The 13787-nt window shown below is 44.9% G+C and overlaps 1 protein-coding gene across 1 annotated transcript; it reads right to left on the reverse strand.

Moving 5' to 3' along the window:
- Positions 1 to 1241: 1241 nt before the first annotated feature.
- On the reverse strand, positions 1242 to 13563 carry LOC144094788 (uncharacterized). Its single transcript, XM_077628685.1, has 4 exons — positions 13457 to 13563; positions 12099 to 12297; positions 1976 to 2192; positions 1242 to 1341 (listed from the first exon to the last, which is right to left on the reverse strand). The coding sequence occupies exons 1-3, from the start codon at positions 13517 to 13519 to the stop codon at positions 2005 to 2007; spliced, it is 450 nt and encodes a 149-aa protein (XP_077484811.1). The 5' UTR covers positions 13520 to 13563; the 3' UTR covers positions 1242 to 1341; positions 1976 to 2004.
- Positions 13564 to 13787: the final 224 nt, after the last annotated feature.

Here is a 13787-nt window from a genome sequence, read left to right on the forward strand (position 1 = left end):
TTTATTTATTTATTTATTTATTTATTTATTTATTTATTTCCTAAAGGGTCTCATGTTGAGACATTACATGAGAGAGTGGGCGTTACAAGGCAAAAAAATTCAATATAAATCCCGATAAACTGCTTGAATGACGGCGTAGTTTCGGTTTTTCGAATCCAAGATGGCTGCCATTAAAATTGGTTGCGCCCTCCCATCCCTTTCCGAGTAATTAGGAATGGACAGTGTCTGAGCTTCTCTCCAGCGCAAGCCACAGGGCAACAAGGAGGAGTACCGTTCGCTGTACCAAAACAGGCCGATAAAAAAAACAACTTTCTAATTCGTGCTGCTGGCATTTGAATGTTACATTCAGGACAACGTACATCCCTCTACTAGAGACAGAATGAGTTATGTGGAAAGCAAAAAAAACAACGACTGGAATAGAGCGAATGTCATGTTGTGCCAGTAACGTGTTTCTGGTATGTGACAGGATCCCGCTTGCATGTGTTTGGACACACCTCAAAATTTTCGCAATGCTGTCATTCACGACCTCTCCTGCAGGAAGTAGGCTCTCAACAGTGAAGAGGGTCAAGACGTGCCTTCGGAACCAAATTGATCAAGTGCGCCTTAACGGGTTCACCGGGTTCCAGTTAGCGGAGACGAAATTCATTCGACGTGTGTGACAAAAACGGGGTGAAATATAACCATACATCTTGATAGTAAAATCGGCACAGACACTTAAGACTACTTACGGGGGGGGGGGGTGCTAGATCATTACTTGCACTATAGGTGCATTGTCTACGCGTAATGTTAGTACATGTATTGAAGTTCTTTTCTACGACTGGGTGTTTGCGTATCGGTTGCGCACCAGACCGCAAACGTTCGGACCCTCTCGCTCTTAATGCATCCATTTGTTTAATGGGTAATGGCTGCCTGCAGCTGGAGAGCATCGTGGCAGTTGGTTCGCTGGAGTAAACTCATAAATAAGAGTCGAGCATTATTGAACAAAATGAACAATATGCTGAACTCTGTTGGTCATTGCAGAAGATGCGCGTTTGAAATGCACCCGTCGCCTCCCTCCGCATGGGCCACGTAGATTGGCGCATGAGATACGCTGCCTGCTTGCATTGTTTTCAGCGTGGGAAGCAAGGAAGCCAACGAAGGGACTACCGACCCTTGAAAGGTGCTTCTGGGGGTATACTATAGCATTATCTGTGAAAGCAAAACGAAACCTTTCGTCTCTGAAGCACACAGTACTCGGTATATCGTAGTTTTCGTAAGTTTATTCTTGTTCCTTGGTCGAATTAAATAAGCCAATGATTGTTCCCATGGTGGTGGACTTGATAGTTGCTTGTGAACGGGGCTCTGGAAGAAACATAGGAAGAAGAACAGATATAGGCCACAGGAGCAAAACAGTTTTAAAACATGAGGTGCGTTGTAACGGCATGAAGCCCACTCGGGTACCTGCTTAACCCGTTGCTGTTTTCTAAATTAAAATTGCGCTTTAAATCTCGTTAGAAGCGCTTCAAGGACGGGTGGAACTCTGACATGCGGTCTATGGAAGATGTTAGGATGAAATAAAAGTCATAATCGGTACAGACGTCTAAGTGCAAGTAGAATAAAACCTATCACTGAATTTAACGTAAAATCTCACTTTCTGACCGTTCATCTTGCTGGTTTCCTAAGAGCGGTTCCTGAATAAAAGAAGCACTTCGAAAACGCGCACGACTGCAGTGAATTCGCCTGTATACAGGTTAGCCTGGTGCAACGCGTACTACAGCTTTACATTCAAGACCTACACGTATACATTCAAAGGGGTCGTGCTTGGCGTCTCAGTATTCGTGTTCCACACCGGTATATCGATGGCAGTACTTCATAACAATATCGGCAAGCTATAAGTTTGATAGACTGCAAATCGCTGTTAACTGAAAGGCGGAACAGTTTTTATAGGTTAAAGCTTCCGAACCCAGGGGCGCTTCTTGCTCGAGGGCATACTCACAAATTTATAAATCCTAGTACAACACTCGCTCAGCCGTAGAAGCCTCCGAGGTGGCCGCCGCCGTAGTGGCCTCCGTAGGAGCCGGCGTAGCTGCCAGCGTAGCTGCCGCCGTAGTGGCCGCCGAAGCCTCCGTGGCCGAAGCCGACGCCGTGGCCGAGTCCACCGCCATATCCGAAGCCACCGAGACCACCGCCGTATCCGAAGCCACCGAGGCCGCCTCCGTAGCCGAGACCACCGAAGCCGCCGGCGGCAGCAAGGGCGAAGACAACAGCGAGGACAGCAGCGCAAAGCTGCAAAGTAGAAAGTTGGCACAGTTAACGAAACACAGATGTACGCAACAAGAGTTCAGCCGACAGCAAATGCCGACAGGCGTCTGCAAGGCTAATTTTGCCTGTATATTTACACCACCACCACCAACAAGAGTTCTGGAAATGGAGTTTCAAAGCTGAGTTCTTTGATAATTATTTCAGGGTCCGTCAGTCTCTGTAACCGTCACTCTCACAATATCCCATAGTCGATTTTGTATTCAGGAAGATACAAATGCTCTATAAATTTTAAATTTCTCAGTCAGTGAAATTTGCGATGAAATTTTGTGAGCCCTTAATACTTGCAACGTGTTTTGCGACGTGATGCGACAAAACGAGCATTTCTGCTGATTGCGCGTTTACGACTATGGATGACATGGGTCATCCGTGCAAGAAAGATAAAATTTCTGTTTTTCACTGCACACTCAATATTTCTAAACTAATAAGAATGCACTTATGCCCGGAGCTCAGCGCCTAATTAGGCTACACTGGCAGACACCGCATTAGCTCGAAGACGGTAATCCGACGGTTTCGCGACTGGTTGCGTGGAGTAGGACGCTCACCACGGCCTTCATGGTTGTGGCGGTGGTATTCGTTCGCAGCGGAGCGATCAAGTGCCTACTGTTGCCGGAGCGTAGCCTTATATAGTCCCCGCAGCCTGGTAGCAGTCGCTAACAGTGAGCACTCTTTCACAGTGAAAACAACCTTCCTTGTCGGCACGCGCCGTCCTGCCGGACCGCGCCGTGCCCATGACCTTGGCGTGATTGCCTAATTGTAAGGCGCGACATGGACAATTCACTGCGTAAGACTCTGCATAGGGCACGAATGGCCGTTGCATAAGCAGTATTTAGATCAGCATTCATATAAAAACGTGAAGAAGACCGGAATATTTATTTGCTTTTAGCGTTGGTCTTTGCGGATTCTGCTCGCACGCGTGTTCGTGCCAAGCAACGGTGCGAAGGAAGCTCTTCTTGACTCTACCATTTTTCTTTATCGATTTTCCTTATCACATTTTTCTCACTTGTTTCACTAATCGTTTCATCATTCAGGATTTAGCTGACAGGCGTGTTGGAAAGTATACGTCCTGAATGTTGAGGCCGTGACGTAAATGTGATAGTCTAGTCTTTTAAAGTACTAACGGCTAAATGCTTGCGCTGAATGCCTGAGGTGTGTGGTCTGGCCGTGTTGCGTATGGCACGCGTGACATGGCGCCGTAACACTTGTTTCAATGCAGGTTAGGTGCGTGCATGCTCAGGTATACTCAAGGTATACGTCCTTTTCTTGCCGTGCTGGTCACCGTAGCTTTGGCAGCTGCTTACGGAGTCCGGCATTTCAGACAAATATTTTGCCTCTGTAGTAGTATGGGCGGTTACGCGATTGAATAGCTGAAACCTTCCACTGCATTTTCTTAATACCTTACGAATATGCGGATTCGTTGGGCGTTCACTTGTTTGCGTTGTGAAACTCATAACTGCTCGATGGAAACACTTACCCAAAGTAATTAGGCGCGACAGTTTTTCGCATCACGTATTAACCCGCAGTTCAACTTTGGGACTTGGTGTCACTCTGGGAGCTTCTAAATTGGCGGTTGGATACCAAACGAAACAAAGCTTAACACTTGCTTTTGTTCACTGGGAAACAAATTTTGTCGCCTTTATTGATGCTAATCTGTGATGCTGCCTCTATTGAACTTGCTCAGACAAAAATGCGTCTCATAAATTAAAGCGCTGCGACTGCAGCTTCTGTGAGAAAACTGTGCTTCTTGTTGTTGCTTTGTGAAGGCATCTACTATATAAAAATTTGTTTGCGGAAAATCGACGGCTATTGTCACGGCTTTATGAGCGACGAGACCAGTTTTCTGTCTACTTTTTTTATGGGGGGGGGGGGGGGGGGGGGGGGGGGGGGGGGGAGTGTAAACCTTCTTGAGAGGAACGCTAGAGCCAAAGCTGGGTGACCTGGGCCCGGAGGGCGCAGTAAGTGTTTAATTAGAGCAACCTGTTGGATCCGTCTCCCACAATCTTTCTCAATCTGCGATCCACGCCGTCATAACACAGGCGATCAACACCGAAAGTCACTAAGCACTGCTTGTGAAATTGTTGAAAGGGTTTTGTGCACAGCATGCACCGAATGCGGATCTGTTCTGCACATTTGTCATCTTTCCCAGCAGCTCCTTCCCGAGGCAATGTTATTTTTCTCTTAGAATGAAAAATTGCAAATACCCAGCAAGGGGGGGGGGGGGGGGGGAATTGCTCAAGTCTACAGCGAAGACATCTTGGTGCTCACACATGCCTTGTAATAGTGTAGTTGAAGCCAAAGAATTGACTTACTAACGTAAAAAGCAAATTGATTTTTTTGGAATTAGTTGATATTTGAATAAAACGGAAAGATTAATTTATGTGCAAGAAATTAGACCGTAAAGCAATGAATCGTGGGCATGAGTTGTAAAAAAGAGAACCGCTAGATTTCTCCCATAGTGTCGGTTTGGATTTCTCGTTTCATGGTGCCAATATTACTAGCCCTGTCTGGTTCAGCTTTTCTACTACGCGTAAGTAGGGGTGCTGAAAAATAAAACGCAGCACGTGAGCGGTAGACCAATTGCTTCCAAGCACGTTCTAGCGTAGGAAGCGCATGCAGGTAGCTAGGGCCCGGGGGACCCATCCTGTAGTCGTGATGCTTGCCTTATCGCCGGCACGGGTGAAGCCGCGCTGCTTCCACCAGTGCTCGTCAGGGACGCTTTTTATGCTTGATGCAAGGGTTTATCACCGGAACGCATCGTGCCGAAAGAGTTAGTCTTCGGCGGCTCATACTTTCGGCTTTGTAAAAAAATGCGATCACTTTCAGAGTGCATGTTCGCGTGCTTGGCGCGTTTCGCGCTTCGCTTGGCCACCGAATCACGGCGCCAAGCCCTTTCGTCGCCCTCAAGTACCTCAAGTGAAGCACAGCGCACGCTAACACGCGCATATACAGAGGCGGAAATTTCCGAGACTCCAAGAGCAACTTTTTTGGCAGGATGCGTGCAAGAGCTAAATCCTTGCACAAAACATTAGAAGCGCCCCTGACGAACATTGAATGCAGCAGCGTCAAAAATGCAGGATGGACAAGGTAAATTTACATAGGTCGCGAAGGCGGCGTTCGAATTCGGTCTAGAAGCAAACTCCAGAGGCGTCAGTAAGGCTGTGGAACTGAAGCGCCGAACTGTGGTGTGCGGAAAACCATGAATACGAGGAAAATAATTGGTTACGTATTCGTGCTTTATAACCAATTAAAAAATATTTTGAATGACTGGTTTTGAAAGTGTTTTAATCGTGTACATTTGGTTGGAAAGTAGAACGCATTTTTGTTTTAAAAATTATTTATTTCTGCCTTCCCCCCCCCCAGCAGCCGGCAGCGGCTCTTGTGCGGTCCACCCTCACTATTCTGCGAATTCTGCGTTGCACCTCGCTAGCTGCTGCCGCCGGTCTTAGCCGGTCTATCTCATCATTTCGTTGAAAGCGGCTTCTCGCCTTTTATGGGGGTTAATTTCAAGTGCTTGGTTACTTTTTGTCCTCTTGCAGCGTTCTCGTCGGCTACGTGTGCGCGGTTGCTTTTCGCCATACCAGCCACAGTTCCACTCGTACGGTATTGACGCTGCTGCCTCAAGCAAGACGGTGTGGTTCAAGTCGAAGAGCGTAGAGCACGCGAAGAACTGATTATCCGTAGGAAAATGTCAAATTGACAACTGGAAATTGAGAAGAACGCCACTTGGGGGTAGTTTAGCAATTATAAAACACAGGACAGCATGAAGATTCTTCAACGACCTATTATTTGAGAATTGAGCACTGAAACGCGCCAGGAAAAGCAAACTCACCCGACTCTTAATTGCCAGTAGGTTGAAAACATAGAAGCGTCTTGTCATCATTATCATCATCAGCAGTAGCATCCTGACTACGACCACTGCAGGACAAAAACCTCCCCCATATCCCTTCATTATCCCTATCCTGTGCTGCGGGAACCTTATGCTCGCAAACTTCTTGATCTCATCCACCCACCTAACTTTCTGCCGCCTTTGCTGCGCATGCCTTCTCTATCCAGTCCATTGCCATTAAGGACCACCGGTTATCTTGCCTTCGCATTACATGCCCTGCCAAAGCACATTTCTTCCTGTTTATTTCGACTGTGATGTCACTAACCAACATTTATTCCCTGACCCACTCTGCCCGCTCCGTGTCTCTTAACGTTACAACTATCTTTTTTAGTTTCTATAGATGGTTGCGTTGTCCTCAATTTAAACGCTTTATGCTCTTATACACAAGAGTTGACCCGGAGTTTGTTAATTGCTCACGCACTAACTAACTTGTCATTACAGAGGAGACACCAACGTTTCAATCTAAATTTCATTGTTCCGTGCAGTTAAAACGAAAAACTGCTATGTTTGTTTTTGTTTCTGTTACTGGTCTCAGCCGGACGTCGACAAGATAGTGCAGTAAACACGTCGTGTTACGCAACCTACAAAACAACTTACACAACACAAATGTTAGCTGGTGATAAACTGCATAATGCAACAATGCAAAATAAAATCAACATGCTTTGCCTCGACGCTTAGTGACGCTTATATATAGGTTCATGATAGCATTTCTTTTTTACTGTATATGACAATACTTTTTCGGGGCACTCAGACTTCTACCGGCTGAACTCACATCTGCCTCTCTCTTCTTTGTCCTAGTCCGTCCTCACACAGTTTCGTGCTCTTGAGGTTAGAATACCTCAGCCCGAAAAATTTTGCCTTACAGAGGTTCTACACTCTATGCTCCTGACCGGTGTGCCAAGCCGTCTTGTGCGGAATATTACTTTGTACAGAGAGCGGAGGCCGTGACCGTCTATGCCCTTTGTTGGAAAACTTTGTCCTTCCCAAAAGTTACTGTCTATCGGTGAGAGCTCGCAGTCATCGTTCTGTACAAGCTAAATCAGCGTATTTGTTAACCGTGAAGATATTGTTTCTTGTACTGTACATAAAAACTTGGAGAAACCACCCTACGTGGTTACGTTGTCTTCAAAAAATGAACTGCTCGTATTATATGTCAACCATTAGGTAATAAGTTTGGTTTAATGGTGTTTAACTTGCCACTGCTACTCTGGCTATGAGGGACGTCGTAAGGGAGAGCTCCGGATAATTTTAACTACCTGGGGTTCATTAACGCGCACTGAAATCGCATAGTAGATGGACCTGTAGCATTTTCTAGAAGAAAAAATTGAAAAGCTTAAGAATTAGGACGGCTTAAGACTTATGAGGATCTGTTGTGCAGTTGCTTTATTAGCCCGATCGCTGCCTTGATTCGCAGTGGTTCTTAGCCACGTTCAGAGTAGTTAGGTTATTGATACATTATTAGAAAGCCACACTCTTTCCGCTGTTCTCTGTAAAGAGAAACCTCTGTGCGACTTCCTCACTCTTTCTTTGCACAGCTCAGAAAACGTTCGCTATGCTTTCCACTGGCCTCTCTAGCTTTCCCCTTCACGGTTCAAGGACTTTGACTCATGCTTCTGATCGCAAGAAAATAGGCGTCGTGGTTTCCCTCTTTGGTTATGCAAAGCTAGTCTGTTAACCGCACGTATTAAGTACAGATAGTCACGAAATGGCTGTGAGGTCGCCACGTCAAAAGGGATTTCGCGTTGCGAGGTCTGCTTGTTGACCCGATTAAGTATCCTGCTGCATGCGTATATTTTCCTCGGCTGGAAACCGGCTTGCACTTGGCGCAGCCAATCAGCTATGCGGATGGCGGAAGTGTTAAAAAAACACCGGCGTGGATCCTTTCCTAAAACATTCCACGATCATTTCTTTAGGTGTGCCGGCCAATAATGTGTAATGTTCACAACACGTACGCCCCCCCACCCCCCACCTCTTCAATTTCTTTCCACAGAAGCTTTGAGGACACTAGACAATGCATGCATTAATTAATAATGAGACTAGGTTATATTTATGTGTGCCTAGTCTATTGGTCGCCGCATCGTATGAAGGAGAGTGAAGATGAAACTAGTGGTGTTCTAAAAATATTTAGAAAGCAGTATGTGGAGAGGGCCCCTCGTTGCCAAATACAAATGCCTTGCTTGTTCTTGCCAGCAGGGCGTCGACTGCCCCATATAGGGGGAATACGAAATGTATTCCATACACCATGTTTGTGCGATGCAGTTTACGTGCGAGAATTTTGTCAACGAACAATGGAGGCAATTTCTACCCGCCCCCTCCACTGCCTTCGGTTTTAGTAGTTTGAAAGGACTCTGCGTGCGATCACTTTTAGCCTCGCATAACAGTCGTACGCTTAATATGAAGCCTCACAATAAACCCCTTAACCAGCTCAACGAAATTGCAGAAATTCGCTGGGTACAGTAAAGAACTAACACATTTTCCTTGGCGGTTGCAGTCTATTTCCTCGCTTCTATGTGGCATAGCGAATTCATCGGAGATGATTAGCGTAATCCTCACCTACTTCTTTCTCAGTCCTTAGAATTAGGATAATTACTGAAGGTGAAGTGGGAATTCAAACACGAAGTTAATTATTATCAGTTTTCATCTCATTCAGGCACGCGGCAGCAAAGGAAATGAAATAACTTTTTAAAACATTCTGAGTTAATACATTTCTCCTCGTCAGGCGATCGAACGCCGAACCGCCGCCATACTTTTGCATTTGACTTGGGCTTATGAATTCCCTTTAACATTTGGACTTAACCGTTCCAGTTCTGGTTAACTTAGTTGGAAGAACAACTGTCACGTTCGGGTCGTAGCCACAATGGATCGCCGGACTAGGGCGAACTTTCTGCGAGTTCGAAGATTTAGGTAAAGTCTATGTAAGCTCAGATTGATGCAAGTTGATAAATATTTTTTTTACTTCTGCGTCTTTCTAAACTTCAGCAGTATAAGTTTCGAGGACGTTTCTTATGAGTCGCCATGTACCAAAGAACCATTTGGTGATTTTAAGTTTGGGTGGTTACTAGAAAATCCCTTAAAATAGCTTACCACATATAGTACACCTGTAACCAAGAAAGTGTAACTCTATCATTGAAAGGTGGGTTTTATATGCCCAAGATGAAGCAGGAAGAGCGTTAAGATCATTAGAATTATTGTGGACTCTTCAATTCAACAGCCGTGGTATTTTGCGAGCATAATGTTTACACCGTCTCAGAGCTATATGTTCAATATTAGGAAATGAGGCAGTCACGCAACATAAGATACGATTTGATACTTGTTTATTCACAATAAATTACATGACTTTTACTGCGTTAAAGTCTCCAGCTTGCGAGGTCTTCGGGGGCAAGTTTGCGCTGGAATGAAATAAGGGAAATGAACAACTGATAAGTGAGTGTAGCCAGAAAAGACTGGAGAGCGATGTGAAGCGTCTGTGATGCTTGAAAGCACTCCTCAGATTTTGCAGGGGTTTTCTGTGAATACTTTCATTGTGATCACCTATAAGATATAAAGCTTTAATATCAAAATGTCGTTAAGATGGAATGCGAGTCCTGAGATCTCAAAAAGTCACAAAATTCGATTTTCGGAAAAACCACTTTCATACTAAATATGCTTCAAACTATATCTTCACAAAATATCTACGCTCGAAAAAAAAAAAGATACTCGGAGAGTTGAACACACGATAAACGAAGCGCAAGCTTTGAAGTGGGGTTCTAGTTCACGCTGTCGCGCTTCAGATATATCTCTCAGATGGCCACCGTTTTGCTACTATTTGAAAGTTCGTTTCGCGTCCTTTCATTTCAGATCTCTCAAAGTGATATGACGTCAGTGCAGCCGAAGCTACATGCGTTTTCCAGGTCCTCAGTCTGCTGCGACTCAGTAAGTGCACATAGATTTCAAGCCTCTTTATCTCCGTTCGCGATTTCACATCTAGAGTATCTAGCTTACGGGTTTTTGCTCTGTTTGCCTTGGGCAATTGAAATGAACTTGGTATTTGTTTCTTTTTTCTCGGGAAGTGTAGAGCTGTGCAGTGATGCCACTTTTGCTGACTTTAATACTACGGAATAAATTTAACTGTTGGCACTTGTTGATTGTGAATTTTTATGGCGCAAGTACATCTGGCGCCAAAGACCATTGTGGTGCAAGGTGTTTTTCGCCTTCTCAAGGTCGGGTCAAAGACATAGTTCCCAGGCAGTTCACCCTAATAAAACCGAGCAGCAGATTAAAGAAAACCTTTTACCTATTGTATCACCGGTGGGTACCCAGCGGCACTGGGGATCGAACCCCGCACCTCCTGCATGCGAGGCGAATGCTCAAACGACTAGGCCTCTGCTGGGATCGGTTACTGGCTTTTATAAATTGCCAGCAAACCCCTTTGTACCCTCTGTTCATATATATTTTTAGCAATGTATTTTTACTGAGGCAAACATGAAACTAGCACTGTATTTTTACTGAGGCAAACGCAATACAGCATCACTGCACAAAGTGCATCTCTGCTTATCCAGATCTCTAAATATTTCGAATAATTTATAAACAGTTTTGGTTTATAGCTGAAAATGATAGACCAAATTAAAGTCGCCAGAATTGCTCGTACGTAATATTCTAATTGTGATACGAAGTCTTATATTGCCATATTTGGACTCCAAATCTCAAAAAAACAGTTTTTTTAATAAGAATACCACAATAAACAAAAAATAGTTTTAAGATCCACATCCACTGTTACCCGCAGGCTTCCCTTTTATTTAGGTGACCCATATCGTTGCTTTTTGTGAAATACATTGTGGAATTTTTCATGGCTTCCATTATTCACCTATTAATCCTGTCAGCACAGACACACACAAAAAAATGCCCGTAGTGATGCGCAGCGGTGTATTTCTTCTACAGCTCCAGTAATCCTAGCTTTATTCTATGTGCTTGACCAAGCCTTGAAGACTATAACAGTGTTCCACCTAAGACTTTCCACAATTTTTCAAATAGGCTTTTTCAGTTAGAAGAGCGCATTTCAGCATATCATTGCCAGTGGTTTAGTACGTCAGAATACAGCTAAGACGTGCTAACTAGCAGGCTCCTTGAGTGATATTGAATGGTTAACGTTTTAACTGCTACTGTTTGGCTTCATGAATTTTGAGAGGCGTTTAGGTCACCATGAGAATATCCGTATCAATTTTAGGAATTTCGAAAGCATGGTTACCCTCCGCACTGTGGCCCAACAAATTTTCGTTGTTTCGACGAGTTACGTGCCGGCTAGAGATTGCTTTGACTGGAAGTTTATGTATTCGGCGCGATGTATCCAACATTTGCTGAGCCACAGCGCCAACAGTAACCGCGTACCCGAAATTCTAAAACTGATACGGATATTGCTTACGGTGGGCTACACGCCTGTCAATAATTAAGGAGCCTAACAGTATTTAGCTAAACGAGCTTTTGGGCGTGTTGGTTGCTTAGCTTGGACATAACTGCCGCACGAAAAAAAAAAGACATCTACATAAGGAAGAAAACACTCAAGACACAGGACGTCCATGTCTGTTTTCTACTCTATATGGCTGTCATTTTTTCTAACGTTGCAGTTATGTCCAAACCTAACAGTAATAATTACACTGTTACGTTTTCAACATTGTTTAACCAGCCTGCCCGTTAGTGCGCCTTAGATAAGTACTTTGGTGTGCTACACCGCTGGCAATGTTATGCCAAAAAAGTACTCTCGTAACTCAAAAATCCCATTTCTAAAAAAAATGGAGGGCTTAAATAAAATACCCTGTATAATAGGGCAGCAAGTACTGGGAAACCAGAACATACGTTTAGCCCAGGAAGCCGTGGCCGCCGCCGATACCGCCGTAGGATCCGCCGTAGGAGCCGCCGTAGGAGCCACCGTAGCTGCCACCGTAGCCGCCACCGTAGCCGCCGCCAATACCACCGATGCCTCCAAGTCCGCCACCGTGTCCGAGTCCGCCACCGTGTCCGAGTCCGATACCGTGTCCGAGTCCTCCACCGTATCCGCCGAAGCCACGTCCGATTCCTCCGCCGTAGCCAGTGGCGGCGACCATCGAGACGGCCAGGCAAAGGACGGTAGCGACAACCAGCTGCGAGGTTACGTCTAGTTAGGTGAGGGCAGTATTTTCGATGCTTCGATTTCAAAGTCATGGTTAGCGTGAAATTCTCTTTTTTTTTTCTGCGCGTTAGTTAACCATGCGCTTGTCTCACTTTTTCGATCTGATAGTCGGTGGAAGTCCGCAGTTCTAATATAACTTCGTTAAAATTAAACATCGCGTTCAGCACTAATGTATGCCGTACGAGCATCATGTATAGGAGGGCACGGACTAGTCGATCTGTACGCCTTCTCAACAAAGAGGCTCCATTCTCTCTCAGTGACTACCGCGGCTCAGAACATGGGCAATCAGTGTGCAAGACTAGGGCAGCAAATGGGCGGGCTAGAATTCGGCGCAGAGTTCACGCATCAGCGTGTTGCACGAAAGCTCTCCTTACTCAATAAAACGAGTATCACTTAAAGCCTCAGATATCATCATGGTTAAAAAACATTCTTTCAAAAACAGGATATACAAAACGCTATTCGGGGCCGAACACAGCTCACAACAGATAACAGACAGGCTCTAAATACGCGACAATTTCTAGCCTAAGAAAAGTTGAATTTTTTTTAGAAGACGGACGAAGGTACCTTGGATGTTATGTCGGTTACAGCTCCCACATTTCTTCAAACTCTTTACTTTTTTACTGCTCCTCATGGTGGCCAGTGCAATAACAAAGGCGCATAACGCTTCTAATGTTTCAAAGCAGGTCAGCTACAATTCATTAAATAGCTCAGAACTGTCGATTGCCTTGCACGGCAAGTGGTTTCTCACAGGCGCAGAAATTATTCTAAATGTACTTGTAGAAGTGCCTGCATTATGTCGTTAGCTGCTAAGCCTCCAATGTTTATTCGAGGCAAGTAATTTACGGTCACTCCAAGCATGATGCCGAAGCTAAGAATATTGTCGTTATGCCGAACAGCGTTCGCGAATATCTCTTATGATCTGCCAAAAGTTTTGAGATGCCTCGTATTGCAGTGCTGCGCAAATAAAACTACCTGTTACGTCGGGAAGAACATAGATGGGAAGACGTATTCGATCTTAAGACAGCACTTAACTTTCCGTGGTAGAACTACTATCGTACTGACAACCGTCCTCTCAATATCCCGGTGAGCGTACAGCTAGCAAAGCGTAAGGGAGGTGCCAACCGACTCACCAGAGTCCTCATGTTCGGTGTATGGCTCGCGTTCACGGTGAAGTGAAGAGTGATTCCACGCATCCAAGGAACGGCTTTTATACTCCAGATACACTAAACTACGTGCAGTATTAGCATAAAGCCTCTTTTACGTAACCATCGCTGCCAACAGTTCTCCTTCTTCAGTTTTCTTCACGTCCAGTTCTTTTAGCGCCGCTCACTGATAGCCCCAACCTAAAACGTGACCTGTTGCTTTCTTCTTCTTTCACTGTTTTTTTTCTTTTTTTCTTTTACCTTCGTCTAACCCCCAGATGCAAACTATTATCTTTTCTTTTCATTGTTAGCCTTTGTC

Source organism: Amblyomma americanum, chromosome 6 (genome assembly GCF_052857255.1).
Source record: "Amblyomma americanum isolate KBUSLIRL-KWMA chromosome 6, ASM5285725v1, whole genome shotgun sequence".
NCBI classification, from domain to species: Eukaryota; Metazoa; Arthropoda; class Arachnida; order Ixodida; family Ixodidae; genus Amblyomma; species Amblyomma americanum.